Source organism: Branchiostoma floridae, chromosome 14, assembly GCF_000003815.2.
Source record: "Branchiostoma floridae strain S238N-H82 chromosome 14, Bfl_VNyyK, whole genome shotgun sequence".
NCBI lineage: Eukaryota > Metazoa > Chordata > Leptocardii > Amphioxiformes > Branchiostomatidae > Branchiostoma > Branchiostoma floridae.
The window spans coordinates 425,262-451,758 of NC_049992.1; the positions used below are offsets into that span (position 1 = coordinate 425,262).

Here is a 26,497-nt window from a genome sequence, read left to right on the forward strand (position 1 = left end):
TGCGTAAAGTGCAATTCCCAGGGGCACAACATCGGTGGCATGTCAGAGGATTCAAACCCAGGACCTACGGGTTCTAGGTCAAACATCCTAGCCACTATACCAACACAATGTCACAACCCAGCCTGGATGCTACAGGTACAAAATGCCAAGGCTAGGGTGGAGCCTTAGAACATTTGATGCCTCTAAATGTCACTTCTGGAGTCATGTCTAGTCTTTCAGCAGCGAGAACACTGGCTACAATAAACATGCTTCCCAATGATATATAATGCAATCAATTAATTAAGACTTAGTATTCACAGAGATACGAATGACTGAAATCAAGTTCCATAACATTTGGTGCTGAGTTACATAATGGATCTAACTTATTCTAAGGACATGAAAATGCCAAGGCCAGGGTGGAACCTTAGAACAATTCTGGGAACATTCGATACACTGGTACCACCATGGCATGTCAGAGGATTCAAACCAAGGACCTCTGGGCTCTGGGTCAAACACCCTAGCTGTTACTCCAAAAAATGTCTCAACGCTGCCTAGCTAGAAACAAAATGCCAAGGCTAGGGTGGAGCTTTAAAACAAGATCTGGGAAATTTGATACCTCTAAACGTCACTTATAATACCGGTAATTCCCTTGAGTCACGTCTAATCTTACAGCAGTGACAACACTGAGATATATCGTAAGGTGACTGATAGCAAGATAAACTCTCAACCAATCTGGACCCAGCAAATGGAACAATTATCGCTGACTCATATAAATAGTCTGTTTATGTTCATAGAATACCAGACATAAACATTGGGCATCTGAACCTGACGTTGAGCTAAAGCTGTCTCTTTGAGCAAGCAAAGAGTTTCAAAGCAGAGTGGGAAAAGCTGTTAACAGTTTTGCTGTATTTTTAGTTTCTGAAACACTGAGATTTTTAAGAGTTGACTTGAAACAGTTGAAGACAACAACCGAGGCACAAAAAATATCGAAGGTAAGCATCATTTCTAAAGTATGCCTGTTTCCATCCTCTACTCTCAGCTCAAGAGAAAAATGTCAGAAATGTTTCAAAGTGTGAGGTCTCCAGATTTCAACTAACATCAATCTTCTTAAACTTAAAATCTAAAACCAGAATGGCGCTTTAAGATCATTCATGGAATCTTCTCCTGTTACAATGAACAAACTTAAGGAAGAAAGGACTGTCCAATATAGTTGTGAACAAGTAGGCTAAAGATCATACCTTTCCAGCTTGCAACATTTCAATCTGTGAGAACTTCAACTGACTTAAATTGTACTTCTGAATCAGGCAAATTGTTACACTTACAGTGTACATCATGCAGACCTACACCTAGAAATATCATATTTCACGTTTTCTGCAAAATGCAAATTTACAACACTATACCAAGTCTATATGCTTCAAACAGCTTACCAATGTTGCAAATCTTTTTAATGAAAATATTTCACAATTGTCAAAATTTCTTCTAAAAGTGGCAGGAAAGCATTTCCGGCATCATTGATTGTTACAAAACACAACATACAGTCTGCATGAGTCATGTTAGAAGTTAGTGCATGACTTAATAACTTCCCATTAGTTTGGGGATTCCCCACTTACAATGTAGTATGATGTAATCATTGCATACCTCAACTACAAAAGGTGAGTACAGTTTATGTTCTTAAACAAGAAATCTGAAAGGTTAACAGTCTTCACAACAAAGAAAGTTGCAGGCAAGACACAAACTAAGGTAAGAGACTAAGACAACGGTGCATGTATCTGAAGAGTCAACTGGTATGCAGTGGTTTTTCATACATGAAATATTTTGTTATTGTTTCTTCAGTACTACATGTATATAGATTGTGTGCCCCAACTGAAAATACATGTCATGCAGCTCTTGTTACAGGTGGTAAGAAATATGTCACAACCTCTTGATGACAATTAAGAGGCAAAAACAAGCCTCTACCAGACTCTACCTGTAAATCGCTGAAAAATTAGTTATTAGAAATTGGCCAATCATTAATAAACAGATAATTTGTCAGAGGCAGTTAAACTGATCTGACAGCTAACTTGCTTGGCATGTTATCTTTAGCCAATTTCTACTATGTTTCTAGTGACCTGTGGAGCCTGGTAGAGGTTTTCAAATATCAAGTTCAAGGTATGATGTGAAAATGTCTGTCATTTTCGTCTCTTTTTTGTAGATGTCTAACAGAAGACTGCTCACTGTTGCCATGACGATCATGGTTATCGACACAGTGCTTTGTGCTGGATGTCGTGATGAGGGCAACGAACAGAAGGGAGGAGAAATCATTGTGGACGAGAAAGGTTTTGAGTTCCTAAAACCGTTCCTGATGCTCCCAGCAGAAAAGCTTCCTGATTTGTATCTAGACATTCACGAAAGGTAGGTTTGAGTCTGTTCAGATGTGCAGAAATGTTAACTGTGCTCTCTGACAATTGTTACCTTTGTCAAGAAGGTTTGGGGGATGCATGTGTCTACGTGTATGTGAGTGTGAGACGTATAACTCCAGGATGCTTTTATGGATTGATAGTTGTTATGTGGATAGTGGGTCTTGATGATACATGTACTTTGGGCCCCTAGTAGCTTGTTAAGGTACTGCAGCGGAACTTCCAGTGTTGTTTCTAGTGTTCTGAACAAGCTGTTGTCATGATTTTTGAGGGAGGGAGGCAGGCATATTAGAATCTAAAAGAGTCTAACACAGAACCTCTATTAATCCATAGGGCCATCCCAGCATGGACCTACCCAACAACACCGACATATGATGGATTAGAGACACCAAGCGGCATCGCAGTGCCAGACTGTTCCACCTCAACTTGTGAAGATGGAACGACGGCCCACCCCCTGTACGCCCCGCGACTCGTGGCCTGTCCCTTTACCGATGAGAACGGTGTGAGGAAGTACAGCGTTCAGAAGAAACAGTTTGCCGTGGCCTGTACATGCGTTCACGACAAAGTTGCCAACGCGCCTAGGAAACACGGCAAGAAACGTAGAGGGAGGAGGAGGAGGAAAAACGGGGAGGGGCGAAGAAGATCTAGAAAGAGACAGGGCAAGAAAGGGCGTGGCAGTAATCTGGAGTAAAATAAAAAGAGACTCAAAGTAGTTTAAAAAGTATCTGTAGGTCATCTGACTAAAGCACAATAGAGAAGGTAACAACTGGTACCGGTAACAAAGGGACATAATGATTGATTGTACAGCATGTTAGATCAACTGATGGGAAGTTTTAAAAAAACATGGCCAGGACTCTAGGTTTATAGGAGGACTACTTGTACAGTACATAACATGCATTGGCATAAAACCGGTCATAAGCCTTATACCGGTCGATTAAAAATAGTGGAACTTAAAGAGATCTACAATAGTTATTTCTGAGGTATGCACACTTCAGACATCTAGGTGTCCAATACATAATTTACAAAGCATCGATAACAATGCATTCGAAGACAACAAGGCCAAAAGTTTTCAGGTCATTTTCGGGGCAGGCGAGCTCGTCGTGGGACAAACACACTGTCACGTTCATCACCAGATTTGTAGATAATAATCACATGTGCTCACGGCACAAGACGAGCATGATTCAACAGCAATCTTGAATTTCTTTTGGTGACCTACAACTCGTGTAAAAGTGTGAGGAACCGTTGCATTATCGCCCGGATCTACGACTGAATGGGTCAAATTGAACGTACGCCGCCATTTTCCCGCCATTTTTAATGCTACGGCCAGCAGTAAAGTTTTACGTCATAGCGGTTGTGACGGACCAAAATTAAATGAAAATTCTTGTCAGTATACGCCCATTTTCTCATGACTTTTTGTATGCTCATGCAGATTTTTGTTTTGTGCAACTACTAACAGGAAAGAAAGGAACAACAGAGGATGTATAAAGGTACATAGCGGCAGTTAATTGTGCCGTGTTTCGTTCGGCCGGTATAGTGCACCCCCTTCCAACCACGCGCCCGTTCTCCGTGCAATTCCGCGGTGTGTTCCAATTACGATATTATGTTTTTAGCAGGACCAGAGAGACAAAATAATTTACACAGAAGAAGTGGCAAAGGTAAGCTGTAACAGCAACATGTAACTGGAGAAAATGATGCGTTGATCATTTGCCAAATTAGCATTGCTTGAGAAATTGCAGTAAACCGACCGGTATTATGCCAATGGATGTTAGATGCACATAGGAAAAACAAGACAAAATGTTACTACATCATGAATGTAACGTAAATTTAAGTTTTTGGCTGTATGTGTACACCACTAACAACCATAATCACACCTCACTTCCAAATTGCGATGTGAGGATCCTAGTAGTAGTAGCGTACTGATAGTTGAATTAACTTTAAGTTTAACTTAAGAATTTTATTATCTTGTTGTATATATATATATAATATAAAGCATTTTTGTACAGAATTTTATCATATAGAATCAATTAGAAATAAGTTGGTTGTAAGTACGGTGTAGCCTGTTGTCGTGCTATATTATAGCTCCCGAGTCTCTTCTATCCTCTCCGTAGATACGGAAAGAAGAGACTTGGGAGCTATAACACAGCTGGATGCCAGGTTATGAACAGGGTACTTGACTACTTGGATAATCTGTTTATATAAAGGGCATGCACTTCTTGTCAATACTGCTAGTGGGAGCTGCTGAAAGCTTCATAGATACATGTACCAAGTACAGACAAGAGAGGGATGGATGATTCTGGTATAGGGCTGGGTATCGGTACACCGTTTTTTCTTATTGACCGGTCCAGAAAAACTGGACCTGAAAAAATTAGGTGGACCGGATGTTGGACCGATTAGAAAATTAACAGATTATTTTATAAGGCATTCACACGTTTTGACGCTTGCAGGTAGAAGAAAATAACAAGAGTGAGGTAGAGTAGAGTTTATAGTAATTTCTACCAAGGTTTACAGCCAATCATACTGGTGCAGTTAGCGTTGTAGGATTTTAAAACGCCAGTGTAAGTCTAATACTCCACCAAACAGATTTCTTTGTAGTGAAATGGACCATTGGTATGAGTCATACTGCATCAGGTCCAGGTTCAGGTCCGGACCTGGACCTGATCCTTTGGACCTGGACCTGAATGTTCTGTACCGGTTCCCAGCCCTATTCTGGTACCATAACCAAATCACTTCTGCACTTCAGTATTACTCAGTACATACATGTTGGATAGATTTGGTGGTGTCAAGAATTTGTGGTTACATTGACAGACCATAGCAAAAACAGAGGGTCTGACTCTGAAATTTTTTTTTTTCAGTAAGACCCAGGCAGCCTATTTTGATTTGCCATAATTCATAGGAAAAGCCATTTTATTTACAATCATGGTAAATTGTAGCAAGGCGATTAAATTTTGCATAACTGTCTTCAGTGAGTTGAGTATAATTTGTTATAATTTGTTTCCGTTGGAATTCAAGGTAAATTGTTGTCGGGACCCCCGCCCCCCCCATACAGACCCTCAAATCAAATCAAACCCACCCAGACCAAGTGTCTTATATCAACAGAAACTACTGGACACCCATCAATCAACAACCTGACCCAAACAAATAGATGTTTCTGTCTGCAGAGCTTCAGACACCTGGCAGACTGGCAGGTGGCTGTTATGACTAGATCTCAGGCAGTGATAAAAGTAAGGACCAAAACAGAGGAATTAAGAGGTCTGGAAATACTTTTTCCCTAGGACCAAGTATCAAACTATCAAACAAGTAATGTTAGAAAAATATGTACTTGTGATAAAAGTGTGGACCAAAACAAAGGCATTAGCATGTGTGGAAATAGTTCTGTCCCACAGGAGCAAGTGCTAAACTACATTTATTATAAGACTGAAACATTGGTAAATCTGACTAGATACATTTGAAGTTACTGTATAGGAATTCAAATGTTAGAAAATTTGTACCTGTTATAAAAGTAAGGACCAATATAAAGGAATTTCCCACAGGAACAAGTTTTAAACTATTGTAGCATTTGAACACTGCTACATCAAAATGAATCAATGTGAAATTACTTTGTATAGAACTTCAAAATTGTTGGAAAACTTTGTACATACGTCATGTAAACCATAGGACCACTGGTAAATCAGATAGATACACGGCATTGTGAAGCTAGTTGAACTTCTACTGTGTAGGACTACGCAGAAAACTTTGTACATACAACCAATACATAGAGCACTCAATTGATACAAGGTGTTCTGCAACTATAGATGCCTATACAAGAGTATACAATGTTAATATATAAGCAACAAGGTATTAGCAAATCACTTTATTATAGGGTTTAACTCTTTTTACACTACGAGTAAGATTTTACCATTCTCTAAGCATCAACCTACATTTTGTAATGACATAGACAGTACGGCATTGAAAAAATCCCATTAAAACAAAGGCTACAGTTGTATCTGTTTTGAATTAACCTTGAACTCAACAGTTTATCTGCCACCTGCTAAGAAGTTGATAGGAAAATACCTTGAAAATAGGAAACTAAAGTCACTGTAAGTTCATTGGGGAATTGGACACTGGAGGTCACAAAAGTTCATTGCATTTCTACAGATTTAAAGTGAAGAAGACAACAACTATGTAGATTTAGCTTTGCAATCTATCTCTGGTCCTATCTAATGTTGGGGTGAGCGCTGATTCCTGATTCAAAGGTTCAAAGACTGCTGATCAGAACTGAACACCGAATGGTTTGCACATCTGGGTTGTGAGCTTGGCTGCCCGTGCTCGGTGCGATAGGTCGTGGGTTCGCATCCCGGGATCGAGCTTGGGGTAAAAGCTGCTCTACTCGCCCCTCTTGTTTCACCCTGGGAAGGTTCTTAATTAAATCTTATGACAAAAGAGCATAAAAGCTGGCCTCAATATGCCAAAAATTGGGAATCAGCGCTCCCTCAACAATAAATGTCAAAGCCTGCGGAAGGCTAGAGAAAGTCTGGTGCATCAGACTGAACAAACAGGCCTATTGGGCCTGCTATTGCATGTGGGATCCTTGTGAGCTGCTGTCATGTGAGTAAGTGCTGATAAGGCCACACCAATTTTATTTGTTGCTTCTCAGATTCGTCTGTCCATTTTTTTTCATTGAAAAAGATTTGGTGTGGCCTAAGCACCACTGACACCCCATGGAGAACACTTAGCACTTGTCACCACCTGCTGCTAGGGAGGAGGACTTATTATTACCAACTTTCCCTGCAGAATTTAGCCACTACTCCACATGCTGCTGGAAAATAGTAGACATTCACCAAATAGACAGATAACATGCCAGGGAAGTTAGCTGGCCCTAACGCAAGCAAAAGTGGCAACCAAGATACTGTAAATGCAGAAATGTTCGCGGTGGATTAATGTTCGCGGTTTTCGCAGCGACCACTTTACCGCGAACTTAAATCCACCGCGAACATTATTCTATTAAGGTATTAGACTGCAGTCGATGGTGTTACCGCGAAATTAAATCTACCGCGAAAAGTCATTTTTCCCGCTACCGCGAAATTAAATCCCCGCGAACTTAAATGCATTTACAGTATGTTGTACCATAAAAGAACAAACAGATTGGCAAACTATATTTGTAAGAATGTGGTTTACAGAATGATACTCCAGACAATTCTAAGAAGAGTTTAGTAATTTGATACCAAACAGAAAACAAAGTTCTCAGTACACAATGAGAGAACAGATACAGATACAGACACAGATATCTCAGTGCCCATCTGTCACCTTCCTCAGGGCAATACTGATCAGGGCTCAAAATACTGGGTGCATCATGCATGTGCACCCAGGTGCACCCAAAATTGGAGCTGTGCACCCAATTTTTTTCTGTGAGTGCACAGGGTGCACCCAAATATTTTCTTACTTTTATGTATGTTAAGATATCAAAGTATACCAAGTGTTAGAAAGATGATAAAAATGTCTGTCATGGTACTTGTTTAAGAATTTGATAGCTTGTAACTATGTTTTATTATTAGGTTATTACTTACATTTAAGTGGTGCACCCAAAAATTTTTTGGTGCACCCAATTTTTTAAGCTGGGTGCACCAGTGCACCTAATCCCAAAAATGAATTTCGAGCCCTGCCGATACTCAGTAACCCAGTGATTTTCAACCCTGATAAAACCATTCCTAGACTTTTTATCCTGCAGGTGAGAGCTAAACACACAAACAGGGCCAAACAGAATTAGCGGCCACCACAGCTAAACTGGCAGGAGAAGGGTGACTGTGTACATACATATTAGGGATAAATGAAACTATCTTTGACAATGATTCTATTTACATATTCATACTAAAAAGGGCATATCCATAAAAGAAAAATGACTAGTATGACAGAATAAATAACCGGGTGACCACAGCTAGAAATGTGCAATGGCAAGATGGACATGTACAGAAACAACCATACTAGCTTTACACACAATAGGAATAAATGAAAATGACTTTACTGTACTCTACTCTACTGTATATAAGAAGGGCATAAAATGATAGAACAATCACCAGAAAGACAGGACAAAATCATTACAGTTAAAAAAAACTGTAAAAATGCTATCATCTCCAAGAAGATATTCGAATGTAAAAACATTAAGTTTTCTGACCAGCAAGTTTTCTTCTCATAATCATATGTTTGTCTGTCTGTTTGTTACTTTGTTGGTTTGTTCGTTTGTTTATTTAGTGTAGAAGATTGTCACCTTCAACATCTGCTTGGAGATAAGTTTGGAGATAGTAAATACCACATATACCACAAGGAATGCAATTCTCAGAGTCAGACACATTCTGGCTGCACAGCCTTAAAATACTGCAAATATCTTTTTACCTTGGAGATGCCCTGGGCTTAACTAGAATAGTAACTCTCTACTCGTACAAGTACCCTTATAATCTAAGGCTTAGGTCACATAACCAAACCGGGGCCCGTCCGTGCAGCTTTTGGGAGGGAAAATAATGATGTAAAAGACACAAAGTATCAAAATAAGATCATGGGCATGATTTGTGTATATTTCTACAGGTATACATTTTAATTTTAAAATTCAGGGCCAGGCCCTGGTTTGACAATGTAAGCCTTACCCTATCTTACAGTAGTCTCAAGGGGACAATTGGCTTCTAAAAGCTGAAAGAGGGGTTTAATAATCAGGATTATCATCTTAATTCTACTTAAATGATGCGCAAAGATGATAGGAGAGGAAGGTGACCCACTTAACAAGACTATTATGGGTTGCCCTGACAGAAAGATGTTTGTTTGAACCTTTATTTATTCATGAGAAGCTCAGATCGGCCTGCAGGCCACTTTTCATTGAGGTCATGAGGGAGGTAAGGGTCAGATGAAATCAAGGAGGTTAAAAAACACCTCCTTGATGAAATACAATAGAGATACAGATTACATGGAGTACATTTGTACTAATAAATCTATCAACATCCGAGGAATGGAAAAGTAAATCTGCAGCTGCAGAAGCACAGAACAGGGCAAGTTTTACTGATCTGATGAAGTCATCAGCTCAAGCAGGTTGAACTGGCAAAAAATTACAAACAGATCCTAGAACATGCAACTTCAAATAAAACGCAATCTCTACTAGTACATAAAAATCTCTGATAAAAACAGATTTACTTCCGGACATTTCGAGTCACATCCATCACTCTGAGTCTGGAAGTAAATCTCCGCTTTTATCCAGTTGTAGTGGTATTTGAACATTGTTTACATGCATGTCTAACCTTCATAAACAGAACAAGAGCTAAGATGCCCGTAAGCTGTTACAGTAGTTCCTGTATGTGGCCGATAAAGAGCACAGGCTACCAACTACTTTAGACTCTATAGCCTTTATACCGAGTGTAACTCCTAGTTTCCACTATTGCGCACCGGGACATGCCCCTACTCTTTTTTGAAAGGTGTAGAGAGTTTTTTAATGTAGCATGGCTCTCCTCAAACACGGGATCTCCATTTAGCATCCTATCTGAGGGACTGCCCTAGCTAAGCTCCGTACTCATTTACAACTGAGTGAAGTGAGGAAAGTCGTGTAAAGTGCCTTTTCCAAGTGCACAAGATCAGTGACATGGCAGGAATCAAACTTGAGACCTCTCTGCCCTGAGCCAAACATGCTGCTGCTGCACCACGTGATCCCACACAGTGACAGGTGTGTGGGTGGAGACAGTGAACAGGTGTGTGGGTGGAGACAGTGAACAGGTGTCATAAACATGTCAGGGCGGAATCCACCTTAAAATCCTGTTAGAGACACTTAAAAAAGTTCAGATTTCCTAAATTCTTTCTTAGAAAAGCAGTCTTGGATGTGGCGCAAGTAAAATTTGTCTGGCAATTTTTGGCCAAAATGTATCATGAGGGTCCGCATGGGGGGTCCCGACAACAATTTACGCTGAATTCAGAAGAACCCCCTACGTATTACGCTTAATCAAGGAAGACAATTACGTTGAATTTGGTCACCTCGCTACGAATTACGTAGATAAGATGATTTTCCCTACGATTTAAGGAAAATAAAAATAGGCTGCCTACGCCTTACGGAAAACAGCATGCAGACCCTCTATCATGATTCAAGAAGTGCAAAAAAACGTAAAGCGGGTACGTATCCCACAGCACTGTGACTGTGCCATGTTGGTGTCATCACTTAAGATTGGATTTGCATTACCCTGATGTTGGTACATGTACTAGTATGGATTTGGAATAGAGTTGCTTCATCTTATTAAGTACAAAGGTGCCAAAAATATTGACTTTGATAGTTGTTCCACAACCCTGACTCTGGCTAATATTGCTAAGGCTGCCACTTTGATTGACTGTTTGTATGGCTGAAATAACCACAGATTCTCCAGAGGAAACTGCTGTGTCAGTCATCCCTCGTTATCGTTAATTGGCCCCTTCTTATCAGCAGCTAATCAAGCAGAATCAACACTTCCTGGGCCTGAGGTAGCCTGGGTACCATCCGGAAAGCACATGTACAAATGTAGTTCCCTCCGGCTTTAATTATACACTATATACAGTTGATTCTTGCTCAGTAGTTAATCAAGAAGAATCAACACTTCCTAGGTTTCAGGAACAAACTGGGGTGGGCTCTAAATGCTTTTTCTGTACAGCAAATATTATATTTTTTTCTATATTATACACTTTCAAAACCTACAATTTGTAATGTTATGTGTTAGTTAATACTGTAACAGTCAAGTCAACATCAAAATCATCCATATCCCTTGTAACTGCAATTGGTTTAATAAGAATATGAATAAGTTTCTTCATATCTATACAATGTGACATATTGTTCTTCATTGTTTGTTCGTCATTTTTACAGTTACTTGCAAGTTACCTAGTGCACCATACTCCTTAGTAACCACTGGCTCATTATATTTCTGTGGTTAAAGAAAGTGAAGAGATTGTTGCTACAACATTGCAATATTAGCCTTTGAGCAAGAATTTACCAGAAATGTTTTAGAATATCATCCTCATTCGTCTGGTACATCAGCTTGGTACCCAGAAACAGAAGCTTGACTTCAGAGCGCCCCCATGTGCCCCAGGTTTCCCTGTCAGTGTGTGCCGGACTGTGAGATCGGATTACACAGATAGGGCAGGTAGAACCTCTGAACAAACACTGTCCTTTCAACTACTATTTACCTCATCACACAAATCTGACTGGTCGCCACAATTTCTATTCTTGTAAACGAATCGGGGTGTTCGCATCGACCGCTCGCGCCGCTTCCCAGACTTTCGGTACGCGAAACAAGCGGTCGGATTGTCCGTTAGTCCGCAGAAGTCCTTGAGACAGTGCAGGCGCGACCGTTAAAAGCTCAACAATAGCTGCGGTGTCGAATATCAAAACAAACCCAACCAGAACACTCCACTCCAACTGTTGAGTAGAAAATATACCATGACAAACTAAGGGTCTCCTTCCTTCCCTGGCTTACACAAAAGCATCCACCATCGTGAAAATATATGCCAGGTCCACTTAAAAACTATTTTTATTAGTTTCTAACTGCCACAAATTACCCACAAAACAAAGAGGAACCCAGGCAACCCCTCAGTAGTGAACAATCACACCAGACAATAACACTACTTGAGTAAACAATTCAATATTTAAAAGCCTGGGTGATAAGATAGAACGTTACCAAACACTCTGCAAACTCCATCCAAACTCTCTAAGACATTTAAAAATCTCAACTCTCACAATGTCATTATGATTTCACATTGTGCAACTGTACAGAACAGAAACAGTTGGGGGTTTTTTTTAATACAGTTTCCTGTTTCTCTTTTACCCCAGCTCCCTGCACTTGATATATAACGGTTGGAAAGGGTATTGTGTGAGGACTTAAAGTCCTAACAGCCATGTTTGCACATTTTTCTGCGCGGGTTTTGTCTCCGAGAGCCGGCAAACTTTACGTGCGGGCGATAACTGTCCGAACAAAGGTCGCCACCAAACAAACCTGCCGTCTAACTTGGCAATGATCGCTTTACAGCCACGTAAAACACGTCATCCTTCTAGCAAGCTACGACCAATTCTTCCTCTTTTTACAAACCGAGTCAAAAACACGCTGAAAAGAAACATCAGGCCATTTCTCATGCGACAGTTGTCCCAGCCAGCACACATGCCGGCAGTGTCCTCACCCGACACCTTAGTCATAACAGAGCCACATGTGTTGACGTTAGTAGAAATACCAGCAGCCACTTTATATTAAACCTACCTCCAGACTTGGTCCCTGTAATGCTGTTCCCTCCCTCCGCATAGATCTGGGGCATCCAGGGTCGCCTCGGAGACACGGACATTCCAAAATCCACCCCTTGATTCAGCGTGAAATGACGATTTTCAGCGGTGACAGGGGGTAGCCTGTTAACATGCCTTGTGGCCAGCGTTTAAACCAACTTGTTATCCTAAACTTGCAGCGGTGCCACCTCTTCCAGACTTAGTACTAGTTCCTCTGGCAGCCAGCTGTACGAAGTACACATCCACAACTCCAGGCTGGTAGTAGTAAGTGCTCTCTCCATGTTCTATAGACAGCAGTAGAAGAGTATACAATTGTACCACAACAGCCACCCTGTGATCGGGCAGTGTTCGCAGCTTACCCGAGGGGGCACGAGGTTACCCAAACATGCGACCCCATTCCATTCTCAATCAATAAGTGCGCTAACGGTCCAGGGGAGACCCATTGTTGTGCCGGTGAGGTAAGCTCCGCCCACTACAGCAACTGTCAATCACAGCCAGGGACTGGTCCATTCTTAAGCAGGGGTGCACATCTACTTTGAAACTCAGGAAAACAAAGGAAATCCCAGGCCAAAGAAAGCAAATTTGATCTGAAAGCAGTTTAACCAAGGAGGTTTTCTGGTCGTGACAGAGAAGACAGACGAGATGCTATATATGTACAGTATTTACAGGTTCATTGTACCTAACAAGGAGCTTAAAAAATCAAGGAGCTTGATTTTTTAAGCTCCTTGTACCTAAGAAATTGCCCTACATGTATTATGCATTATTGTATTCTTATGTACTTTCATGGCTGGGTTATGTACTAGTACTAATTACATGTACTTGCAATTAGCCTTCGGGCATGAATTTGCAATAAAGTTATTATAACCATTGTATTTTCCACAAACACAATCGTGACAATGGACTGCAACCCTTTCCAGTAGCGTGCACGTCAGGTGAGCAGCACAGTCGACTGGATTCGAACTAAAGACCTCTTGGTCAAGAAGTAGGGTCACCATCACTGGAATACACTCGGACTACTAATTTCTTCAGTTATAAAGAAACTTTGACCAATCTAATGTTTGGGATTAGTTGGGCAAGCTAAAAAGGGAATTTCTCTGTGACACCCCTAAAACCATACATCCATGCAGCCGTTCATTTTTTGGCTTGGTGTAACAGTGGGGTTCAAGTGCTGCCAAACTGACCACGCCAACAGCTCTGAGCTTTTGGTGTTGTGGTTTGCACGACTTGGATTTGTAATCTGCCGCCCTGGGTTCTATCCAGGGTGTCGGCATGTTGTTTCTTTCTGTTTTTCTCAGCCCTCTGGTTGTTTCATTGGCACTTTTTTAGGGTAACCCACTCGGAGTAATATATGAGACCTTAACCCATCTAGTCACCATAGCTAGATACATGCAGCTGTATGAACTAGAATGTGGCCTTGTCCCACTAAAAGCACTCTGCATTCCCAGACATACTGAAAATGAAACCATATATGCCATGGCCCATACATAACAGTTTAGGGTTCAGGCTCCTATATAACCTCTCTAAACTAAAATTGTACCAGCTGTTATAGTGGGCAGTGACCTCTGAACTCTACAGATCAAGTTCACCATCTCCATAGTGATACAGTAGAAGCCAGTTAATTGCACAATGGATTAACGCACACTTCTGTTAACTGCACAAAATCCCCAAATCCCAAACCGGAGCAGTCCAGTTGGATAACTTCACATTATTGCATCAACCGGATAATTGCACTTAATATGCTGGCAAAAATGGGGTGTGCAATTAAACGGCTTCTACTGTAGTAGGGGTTTTTCAAAATTTCATATCCAGTTGTTTGAGAAATTATCATTTGGCATAAATATATAGTTATGGTTCATTTTTCCAGGTTTGAGACTACTGACATTAGAACATTAGATTCAGTTCGTTTTAACCTTTTAACCCTCACATTGCTACTGACAGGCTTTTAAAGCCTAGTTCCAACCAGCCTTAGTCTTCAGGGGGTTAACAAGAGAGGTTTTAAAAGGTCCTGACATGTAGCCTGACACCATTGAACTGGTCAAATTTGGCAACCGGCCAAAAACAACCTTGACAGATATACCCTGACTACATCCCAACTTAGCCACTGAGCTATGGACAAGAAGAAATCTGCGAAACTTTGCAACAACGTTTTCTCCAATGTTTATCCTTTCATTCCCCGGGCATAATATATCTGCTCCTAACGACAAAAAATGCAAACATTCCATCCAAATTGACAGGTAAAAATTGAAGCTTCTGGACATTTTCATCCGATTGTTGCAAAACTTCCAGAAAATCAAGATGAAAGCTGAAAATGTCCTTTCACTCTCAGAAGGTTCAGATTATAATTCATTAATTGGTGCCTTTGGTACTCAAAGCACAACTTTACTCTGTTATTGAGAATAATCCTTTAAACACCTTTTGGTGTGTAGGGCAGTGCCCATCTCTGTTTCTATAATATAGCCCATGGGCCACTTTGGTGGGGGGGGGAGCTTGTCCACTTGTGGTACATCATGTGTGTTCAACTACAGGAACATCAGTGCTGGGTGTTTAGCAGAGAAAGCAGTCTGTACTGTTCCTAAATACCTCAGTAGGACATAGCTCCAAGTTAAAACCAGCAAAACAGCTACACCCCACCATCCCTAAAAGTGTTTTGTGTACTTGGTTGTTCATTCAGTGGATGCAAGAACTGGCCATGAATTATGGCACCATATACACCAAAGGAAAGTGGGTCATTAACTCTACTACTGCTATTGCACCATCATCAAACTAAGGCCAGAGAAAGGTTGTGAGTTGGAACTTGGAGAAAACAACACTTGGTAACCAATACAGAGGAGAGAAGAGGAGTTTGCAGTGGCTGTAAGTCAGGGCTTTAGCCAGCTCGAAATTTTTTTCCGTCAGCCAATTCCAATTGTCGCGAAAACTGCGAAAATTGATTGAACTGAGACCTTGAAAAACGGGTTTTAATGAGATTATCGTATGCGAAAGGGCGCCGACACACATTGTCAACAATCATAACAATAGCAAAACAAACAGTGTGTGGCTTTTCCGACCGTGGACAGCGTCCCCAAGCCGCCTGTAGCTTCCACCAAGGATTTTTGTCCGTCAAGGTTGACGGATTGGTTTGAAAATTTTTCCGTCCGACGCAGCAAATTTCCGTCAATTGACGGAAAAACGGACGCTGGCTAGAGCCCTGCTGTAAGTTGTTCTGCCGTAGGCGTGGGGTATTGATAACGTGTGAAGTAGTGGAAGCGGAGACATCTGGCATAGCGAGTGGTCATTGTTAAAAAGAAAGGACTACAGGGCTCTTATACTATCGATCGAATACATCCTCAAAAAATATTAATCTGGACATGATTTCAGGGACTTTTTAAGGTCTCTTAAAGCCCCTACTAGGGATATGTACCGGTGCAGAAAATTCAGGTCCAGATACAGTCCAGGTCCGGACCTGATTGTCTGTGAAAAAGTTTGAACGGGCGACAACACAATTATGGTTCATTTTCATGAATTTCAAGAGATTTTTTTGACAGACGGGGTGAAATTTTTGTCCATCCCAACACAAGAATATTTCCATCCTTGAGAGGAGGGCCAGGTCCTGGAGACAGCCAAGGAAACAGCGTGTGTAGAAGGGAGTTTGAAGTATCTGAGAAGTGTTCTTGAACTTGAAAAGTGAAGTAGGAGGTTGAAGATGTCTCAGGCATTCCAGCTGCAACATGTTCAGTTTGACTGAGTGATAGAGGAGTAGGAAAATACAATGGTTTGATTGATTGGCTGGAAATTTAAACCTTTTGGCCTTTCAATAAAAGGCACTTGGGAATGATCAAGTTCATTTACAACTATGAGGCAACACCAAATTAATTTCTTGTTTTACAGATTTTCAAGAAAACAATGGAGAAGGTAGGCAAAATCAACAATTAAGCCTGAAAAGAGAAATACTTGATGTACCGAAATGCTACTCTTCTTTCTTTCAGGTATTAAATAAAAAGATTTTGTACAAGTCGTCGAACAGCGCAGCAGTGACCTCAAGCGGATAGCTTTGGAATTGCAGGACATGGCTCTCACGCTATCAGGCATGGGCCAAAAATCAACAGAAACTGCAGCATGCATGCTGAGATTTTGTGCAGTTGAAATTCAAGGCTTTAGCCAGATACTTCGAGACATCAAGAAAATGACCACAAACTGGAGACATGAGGAAATTAACAAGGAGATATGGATATACATGTGTGTAAAAGATTATTGTGATCCCCATGTCCCTGTGCAGGGCCTTCAAACTATCTGTGATATGTTAAACTTACAGCCTCTACCACGAAAACTACAGAAACCACGACTTACCTGAGTGCTGTCTGGTTGTCCCTTATATCCCCTGCACTTTTGAAGACCACAGCTAGAGGCGATGAGCCTGGAAATCCCGCCAGTTTTGTCAAACTTGCCATTTTTGTTTACCTATCTCCGGACACTGACCACAGCGGAACTTCCTTCCAGTTTCACTTCCGTTTAGGGCGATTCCATTGCGGAGGTTCCGGAGGGGTGGGTGGGAACTTTTCAGTTTCTGTTTAATTGAGACCTGTATGATTACCCAGATAGTAACACTATGTTGGACAAAACACTTCTTGGGTTAAAAGCATCTTCATAATAACGTAATAATTCAGTTTCGTGACAACGTAAGAATTCAGTATAATGCACCTAACGTTAACGCAGGGCTATAGCCAGCGTCCGTTTTTCCGTCAATTGACGGAAATTTGCTGCGTGTGACGGAAAAATTTTAAAACAAATCCGTCAACCTTGACGGTCAAAAATCCTTGGTGGAAGCTACAGTCACGGCCGTAAAAGCCACACACTGTTTGTTTTGCTGTTGTTATTATTGTTGACGAAATGTGTCGGCGCCCTTTCGCAATTACGATAATCTCATTAAAAACCTGTTTTTCAAGGTCTTAGTTCAGTCTTTCTAAGTCCTGGAATAATGTTTTCGCGACAATGGGAATTGGCTGACGGAAAAAAATTTCGAGCTGGCTAGAGCCCTGATTATGGGAGTTGTGGCAAACATTTGCATCATTACCTGCATGTATGCAGGTATGGTTTTGATGCTGGTGGGAACTTTTCGGTAGCCGGGGATGTAGGGCGCTGTATCTCGTGAACGGATGGTGCGAGCACGACGATTTTTGGTACGTGGGTTGGGGGTGGTAGCCTGACACTCAGGTGTGATTTTGGGCCTCCTGGCGCTTGACCTTGACATTGAAGGTGGCATTTTTTGTGTTTTTGGGGCACTTTTGGCGCTGTGTGTCCGGAACGATACGCGCGATTGCGACGATTTTTGGTGCATGGGTGGGGGGTTGTTGCCTGTTGCCTAGGATTGACTTTGGGCCTTGTCGCGTTTGAACTTGACCCGGCAGGTCGAATTTTGTGTCCGGGAGGGGTGTTTCCGGAGTTATATCTTCTGAACGGCTGGTGCTGGCGCGATGATATTTGGCACATGTGTCGGTGGTGGCTGAATAATGCTCAATTTTGATTTTGGCGCCCTTGGTGCTTGAACTTGACATTTTAGGTTACCTTTTGTGCGGGCACGGGGCGTGCGCTGTATCTCCGGAACGCAAGGTGCCATTGTGTTGCCATTTGGTACGTGAGTTGTTTGTGGTGTCCTGGTGGTCAGGTTTGATTTTGGGCCTCCTAGTGCTTGAACTTGATACTGTATAGGTTGACCCTGTTTTTGTGTGGTTGGGGCATCCTCCCAATATCTGCTTGGTTTTAAAAACAGATTATGGTTGGGTGTAGAACCATCATCTGGCCTGGGCCACCTTCAATGTATCAGGTTACTTAGTGGCACTGACAGTTTGCCAGATGACGGGAGTGTACAAGATTATATATCTGTTGGTCAGGTATAATTGAAGTTTGCTTATTACTCTTTGTGGTGTTTCTAGAGCTGTATAGTACTGAGTTTTAAGTTCCGGTACAAGTTCCTTTACCCTGTTGGCAATCATGGTTGAACTTGAACTTAAACAGAAGAAGATGCAATTTTCTAATGTGGAGGAGAACTGTATAGAGTGTGGGCATAAGAGAAAGGTATGTGTATGATTTGTCCTGTGTTTCTTTTTGTTTCTTTGGTAATGCCATTTCCATACTGTATACAGGTAATTTGTTGTTTTGGGCTAGTCATATTCGCTTGGTTTTTGGGCCTGCTTAATCTATAGTACAGGCAGGGTTAAGTGGTGGAGGCTTAGCTTTGTTCTGTTTTAAATTCAGTATCGTTTGTTGCATTTTGTCGCGGCAAATATATGATGAAATTCCCCTTCTAAGCAACTGCTCATTGGTTTGCGGGGATGTTTGCTGGGTGTTTGCTTTGACTACAACAGCTTCTGAACTTTTCAAAGCTTCCATTGCCAGCAGCTTGCCATCTATAAATGGGATTGACAAGGACATTTTTCATAGTAAATTATGCTGTTAAATTTGGCTTAGATACTACAGGAGATTTAGGTTTGGGTTGGATGGATTGAATGAAAATATCATACCACCCTGGGGACTAACTGTTGCTGCTGCATGGGGGCTACCACTATTCATGTTGTCTAATGTCTATGGAACTACAGATAAAAGTATCATTGGTCAAATTATGCGAGTAACATTCCGATGTCAAGTGAATAACACCCCAGAAATAAATCTTTAATGAATATCATTGGAAGAACACAAACCAAGGAGACTTAGCAGCTGCATTAGGTCAGTACATTGAAATAGGAAGATATTAGTATATCATGTGACAGAGTAACTACATGTACATGGGCCATCTGAGACAAAAAAAGGTAGCGTCTCAACAACTTCAAAGTACTGTGGTTGGTTACATACTTAAGAAATCCAAAATAAGTAATGTTCATCCATGTCCAAACTTACAAATTCAGAAAATGCAATTTCAGACTTTTGCATGGTGCACAACCAACACGGTAAAAAGCTCATTTTTCCAACCACGTACCACAGACAAAGGCAAAAATACACAATAGGTCTACAGAAACCCAATACATTTCATGCAGGCCTGAGGTCTACGAACTCTTGTTATGTTTTTTCTTAATTTGCCTCTCTACACTAAGCTAAATTGCAGCATCTTGTCCATGCATTACACTACTTATGACATTATTTCAGATCTTATGTTTTGAAAATCAGTGCGGTTAGAAAGATAACTGAATGGAAGCAGATACTATGATTAAATTTTGTTCTGCCTCATTGACCTCGTTTTCGTTCTGTCATGTCGTTCTGCGTGAAAGCGACGACAAAAAGTCCAAAAAATTGCTAATTTCTAGCGTTTGACGAAATCATAATCGTGAAATTCACTTTCTACATTGACACATCGTGTGTTCGAGTTGTGCATAGCGACTGTTGATTAATGAGAGAACAGAAAACTAGATGCTGTGCCTGTAGCAGACGACTACCCTCAACAGTGTGTGGTGCGTTACTGTGTTTGCATCTTGGAGAGGGGGTACGAGGTACTTTAATTGATTGAAGACCTTTATTGTATACATACATACCAACTGGGTTCAATAAAAGTCGCAACAAAAGATATATGAAATACATACAATAAATCTACCATACACAAGAATCGTATTCTACTACGTGAATTCGACTTCTCGTTTCATTTTGATATTGAAAATGTAGGAACAGATATGCTTTATAAGCAAAGATTGTCTAGATTCATAAGGAATATAAATTTGTATATATTACCAAGGAGGTTAAAGAAAGAGATATTTTACTTAGTTGTAAAGTGGGGGAACATGGGTTCTATTAGTCTGTAGAGTTCAGCTCTCTCTTTCTTGTACAAACTACATTCTACTACAAAATGATGTTCGTCTTCTCATACATGGCAAGAAAGTGGACATAATGGGGCATTTCCAAACAGAATAGCTAACATAGAATGATATTGCACCCAAGGGAATTCACCGATTTTTGCAACACAAGTCTTTTTGTAAGGTCGTTGAAATGCCCCACGTTTCAGAATGTCTGATATCTCTGTGACCACTACTGTATAACGTCTTTAATTTATCTATATTTTAGTATACTAGTAGATCTACATATTCGTTGTTTAACGCAGAACCAGGAATTTTCTGGAGGCAATCTTGGTACAAGCCCCGGCACCGCGTCATTTAACAGCTGCCTCATCACAACATAGTTCAAGTGGAGGAGTTATCCTCGAATAACGGTTACAAGAGTATAACAGATACTACAGAAACTAAAAAAGCGTTACATCTTGGACGCTAGAGTTCTACCTACATTACGGGTGGGTACCGGTACGGTGTACTAGTAAAAAAAACTTTTTTCTTCTCCATAAAAACCAGACCTAAATATAAAGAAGATCTGTGGACAGGATACTGGACCGATTACCGGCAGGCATTCACGTGTTTTGTGGCTTATAGGTCCAAGAAAATAACAAAAGCAACACACTGTATACAGGCCCAACATCTACAGACAAAGTTACAGTTAGTTTTGCTTTCATGAAGGTAGGATTTAAAACGCCAGTGGACATCGGATACTTAACGAAACAGAATACTATGTGGAAAAATGGACCATTTTTTATATTGCCCATTCACATGTTTTCACAGATTATCAGGTCCAGGTTCGGATCCGGACCTGAACCTGAACCTGATCCTCTGGGCCTGTACCGTACCTGTACCTGAACTTTCTAATGGTACCCACTAGGGCTGGGTATCGGTACAGCGTATCGGTACAAAACCGTTTTTTCTTATTGGACCGGTCCAGAAAAACCGGACCTGAAAAAATTAGGTGGACCGGATGTTGGACCGGTTAGAAAATTAACAGATTAACAGAAAATTATCAGGCATTATTACGTTTTGGCGCTTGCAGGTGGAAGAAAATGACAAGAGTGAAGTAGAGTAGAGTTTATAGTAATTTCTACCAAGTTTTACAGCCAATCGCACAGGTGCAGTTAGCGTTGTAGGATTTTAGAACGCCAGTATGAGTCTAATACTCCACCAAACAGATTTCTTTGTAGTGAAATGGACCATTGGTATGAGTCATACTGATTAAGGTCCAGGTTCAGGTCTGGACCTGGACCTGATCCTATGGACCTGAACCGGACCTGGACCTGAATTTTCTGTACCGGTACCCAGTCCTAGTACCCACCTCTTACCTCCGTGCAGCCGCCACGCAACGTCGAGAGTTCGAGGCACGGTTTTGTTTTCCTTCCGCGAGAGAAAGTAGTCCGTTCCATTACTTCGGGCGTCAACACGCGTTACAGAAAAGCTTGCCGCTGGAGTATATAACCACTTACCGTCTTGATTACAAGTCATTTACAATACTTCAGGTTCATTTGTTACTCCTATAGCTTTTTTGAACCGCTGTTTTATCGCTTTCCTGTAACCATTACGTCGCGAAAACTGGCGATTTTCGTGTTATTTCCCCCGTTGTTTTCACCCTGGTGTAGATTTCAAACCAACAGGAAATTTAGCGTATAAGAAAGAGCAAAAAGTCTACTTTCTTTTGGTATATGATTTAGTATAGATTCTGAGGGCGACACGCATTTGCCCCCAATCCGCGCGAGTCCATGTCACTAGAAGCGGTCATTTTTATTCCAGAATAGAACGCACTACAGTACGTGCGTGCCGCGGAACTCGTCCTATTCTCCAATCAGAGATTGCGGTACGGGGGCTAGTGGCGGCCGCGATTTTGCGTCTCCCGCCCCCGAAATCTCTGCTTGGAGAATAGATCGCGATCATAGGGCAGCCGTCTAAATTTTAACCCGTTTTCTTATAGTTACTTCCTAGGATACTTCTTATTGTTTGACCTGTAACTTATAGTTCGGAGACTCAGTCAAAGCGAAAGTTCTGCTCTTTAGCCAAGTTGTGGAATTCCACTTGTGCATAAATGAGGGGCGCTTAGCAAACCAAGAAGGTCAATTGTTCACAAGATATCAAAGAACACATAACAAGACGTATTAGCCTGAGTCAGGGTTGTAGAACTTCAATTATCAAATAGTCTGACTCGGGCTAATACGGTAGAAGCCGCTTAAATGCACGGCCTATCTGCCAGTGAATTCCGTGCAATTATCCGGCTGGTGCAATAATGCGAAGTTATCGGGATTCCGTACAGTTAACAGACGTGTGCGTTAATCCGTTGTGCAATTAACTGGCTTCTACTGTATTGCTTAGGTTGACTTTAATGCCGGTCCATAGAAGAACATCGGACACCTGTTGATCCAGTTGCAAATCGCGCTGCATGGCGGGAGTGACGTCACCAATGCGGAAGTGTAACTTGCTTGTCTGGTAGCTGAGCGTCCTCTCGCCCGAACACACTAACACTGTTGTCATCGCTGTCACGGTTAGTTTTAGCCATTTTTCTGGTCAAACGTCTTTCGAAATATTCCCCATTCTACAGATTTGATATTGACATACTCGTATCTTGTTAATTACGTTAAAAGTAAACTCATTGGTGCAACATAATGTTATGGTCTGTTATGGTTTCTCCTACCAAAACACAAGCACGCTGTTGTCCATTATACATGCACGGCAAAGTACTAGTAATACCACTACCAGTGTGTTAGCATGATGCGTCTTATGGCTTCTGCAACAAATGTGTCTGCTTTTTGGTTTTGACTGTTCCTTCGGTCTAGAGAATATGTGTACATATCTAATATACAAGCCTCATTCACAGACTTTTAGAAGTGCTAGCTTTTCAGTTTTATACGTGGAGGATTTAATAGTTTTCAACATAGGCTAATGTTTTCTCATGAACGCCGGGAGAGAGAGTTCTGTGGTTGCCTGTTCCGCAACAACAACAAGAAACAGCGCCGCCAGAAGTCTGCGGAAAAAAAGCTATTTGTGTACACTGATTTTATGTGTTCTACTGCCGATGTATCCCGACCAACAGACCGATTCCGTGGCCCCGCCCACCTCCGAACGCCACCGGCAAGGTACGGAACGCCGCCGGCAAGGTACGGAACGCCGCCGGCAAGGTAGGGAACGCCACCGGCAAGGTACGGAACGCCACCGGCAAGGTACGGAACGCCACCGGCGAGGTACGGAACGCCACCGGCAAGGTACGGAACGCCACCGGCAAGGTACGGAACGCCACCGGCGAGGTACGGAACGCCATCTGCAAGGTACGGCCAGGATGTCCGCCCCGACCGTGGAACTCCCCTCCGGTCAAAAGATGCCAGTTCTCGGACTCGGCACCTCCCAGGCAAAACCGACACAGGTAAACTAAAGACAAGTATGTTTTGGTCCATATTTTCAATTTCAGTTGCTTTATAAACATGTGTCACTACTACTATTACCTTACTTTTCTGGACTTCAAGGGGAAAGTTGCCATCGAAGCGGACTACAGGCACATCGACTGCGCTTTCCCCCTGACAGCTAGCTCCGGAACTGCAGGGGCGTTTTTGTTAAAAAAAAACTTCAAACGATCGTGTCATTTGACCCACAGGTAGCCGAAGCAGTGAAAGCTGCCATCGAAGCCGGCTACAGGCACCTCGACATCGCCTTCCCCCTGGCAGCTTGCTCCAGAACTGCAGGGGCGTTTTTGTAAAATAAACTTCAAACGAACCTGTCATTTACCCACAGGCAGCTAGCTCCGGAACGGCAGGGGCGTTTTCTGTAAAAAAAAACCCACAAACGAACCGGTCATTTGACTCACAGGCAGCCGAAGCGGTGAAAGTTGCCATCGACGCCGGCTACAGGCACATCGACTGCGCATTCCCCCTGGCAGCTTGCTCCGGAACGGCAGGGGCATTGTTATAAAAAAAACTTTCAAAGGAACTTAAGAAACGAACGTGTAATTTGACCCGCAGGTAGCCGAATCGGTGAAAGTTGCTATAGACGCCGGGTACAGGCACATCGACTGCGCTCTGAAGTACGGGAACGAGGCGGAGATCGGTGCTGGGCTGAAGGCCAAGTTCGATGAGGGAGTCGTCAGGAGGGAAGACATGTTCATCACCAGGTGAGTAACCAAGGAGGTTCTGTTCAAGTAGAACTAGACTACGGGCACCACTGACTGTGGGCATGTGTACAGTATGATAATGAGAACGAAGTAGGTGGCAGTTTAGCTATAGGCCGCTTTGAACTGCGCATTCTTTATACCTTGTCAAGATTACGCATGTTTTGTTTATGTCTAAGGGGCCCTCAACTTTGACATACTGCCACAACAGTGTCCGACAGAGATCGTGATCAGACTTTCTGCAAAAACAATCGGCGATTAGCAGAGATCCCGAGTCTCTGTCGATAGAGACTCGGGATCTCTCCCGGTACAATCGGCAATTCTCCCAGATAGTGGTTTCTACTACTCTAACATGCATATGTATATATCATATATTTTCCTCTCAAATTGCGGTCTATATCACCATAGGCTGCCCAGTGTGTAACGAAATTACAAAAACATTCAGTTTGGACTGTCTGTTCTTTATTACGTCTTCGATTGGCGCCATTGTTCCATTTTTTGGTTTGGGGAGATCCCGACATCAGGGAGATCCCGACATTAGGGAGATCCCGACATTAGGGAGATCCAAGCATAAGTTTGTGGTGATCTCTGCATTTGGGAACTCCCAATTAGGGATTACTCAACATTAGTTTAAATGGATCCCTGCGTTAGAGAGATCACAACATGAGTCTAGTGAGATTCCGGCATTAGGGAGATCCCAACATTAGTTTAGGGTGATGCCAACATTAGTTTTAGTAGATCCCAATATTAGTTTAGGGGGATCCCTGCATTTGAGAGATCCCTGCATTAGAGAACTCAACAATAGTTTAGACAGATTCCTGCGTTCGGGAAATCCCAGTATTAGTTTAGAAAGATCTCTGCATTTAGGAGATCCCAATATTAGTTAGGGGGGATCCCAACATTAGTTTGGGCAGATCCCAACATTAGTTTAGGGAGATCCCAACATTAGTTTAGAGAGATCCCAACATTAGTTTAGGGTGATGCCAGCATTAGTTTTGGGAGATCCCAACATTAGTTTAGGGAGATCCCAACATTAGTTTGGGCAGATCCCAACATTAGTTTAGGGAGATCCCAACATTAGTTTAGAGAGATCCCAACATTAGTTTAGAGTGATGCCAGCATTAGTTTTGGGAGATCCCAACATTAGTTTAGGGAGATCCCAACATTAGTTTAGGGAGATCCCAACATTAGTTTAGGGAGATCCCAGCATTAGTTTAGGGAGATCCCAACATTAGTTTAGGGAGATCCCAACATTAGTTTAGGGAGATCCCAACATTAGTTTAGGGAGATCCCAACATTAGTTTAGGGAGATCCCAACATTAGTTTAGGGAGATCCCAGCATTAGTTTAGGGAGATCCCAACATTAGTTTAGGGAGATCCCAACATTAGTTTAGGGAGATCCCAACATTAGTTTAGGGAGATCCCAGCATTAGTTTAGGGAGATCCCAACATTAGTTTAGGGAGATCCCAACATTAGTTTAGGGAGATCCCAACATTAGTTTAGGGAGATCCCAACATTAGTTTAGAGAGATCCCAACATTAGTTTAGGGTGATGCCAGCATTAGTTTTGGGAGATCCCAACATTAGTTTAGGGAGATCCCAACATTAGTTTAGGGAGATCCCAACATTAGTTTAGGGAGATCCCAGCATTAGTTTAGGGAGATCCCAACATTAGTTTAGGGAGATCCCAACATTAGTTTAGGGAGATCCCAGCATTAGTTTAGGGAGATCCCAACATTAGTTTAGGGAGATCCCAACATTAGTTTAGGGAGATCCCAACATTAGTTTAGGGAGATCCCAACATTAGTTTAGGGAGATCCCAGCATTAGTTTAGGGAGATCCCAACATTAGTTTAGGGAGATCCCAACATTAGTTTAGGGAGATCCCAACATTAGTTTAGGGAGATCCCAACATTAGTTTAGAGAGATCCCAACATTAGTTTAGGGTGATGCCAGCATTAGTTTTGGGA

At 41.9% G+C, this 26,497-nt stretch overlaps 2 protein-coding genes across 2 annotated transcripts in view; both read left to right on the forward strand.

Annotated features, from left to right (window-relative positions):
* The first annotated feature begins 1,625 nt into the window (after window positions 1-1,625).
* Window positions 1,626-3,275, forward strand: LOC118431011. The gene is made up of 3 exons (XM_035842084.1): window positions 1,626-1,719; window positions 2,171-2,370; window positions 2,709-3,275. Exons 1-3 carry the CDS (start codon window positions 1,645-1,647, stop codon window positions 3,064-3,066), a joined length of 633 nt encoding a protein of 210 aa, XP_035697977.1. The 5' UTR covers window positions 1,626-1,644; the 3' UTR covers window positions 3,067-3,275.
* A 21,067-nt stretch (window positions 3,276-24,342) lies between these two features.
* Window positions 24,343-26,497, forward strand: part of LOC118431052 (aldo-keto reductase family 1 member B1-like) — an 18,312-nt gene continuing 16,157 nt past the window's right edge. Inside the window, exon 1 of the mRNA XM_035842130.1 lies at window positions 24,343-24,531. Within this exon, the coding sequence (XP_035698023.1) occupies window positions 24,518-24,531 (14 nt within the window). The 5' untranslated portion in view covers window positions 24,343-24,517. The remainder of the gene's footprint in view (window positions 24,532-26,497) is intronic.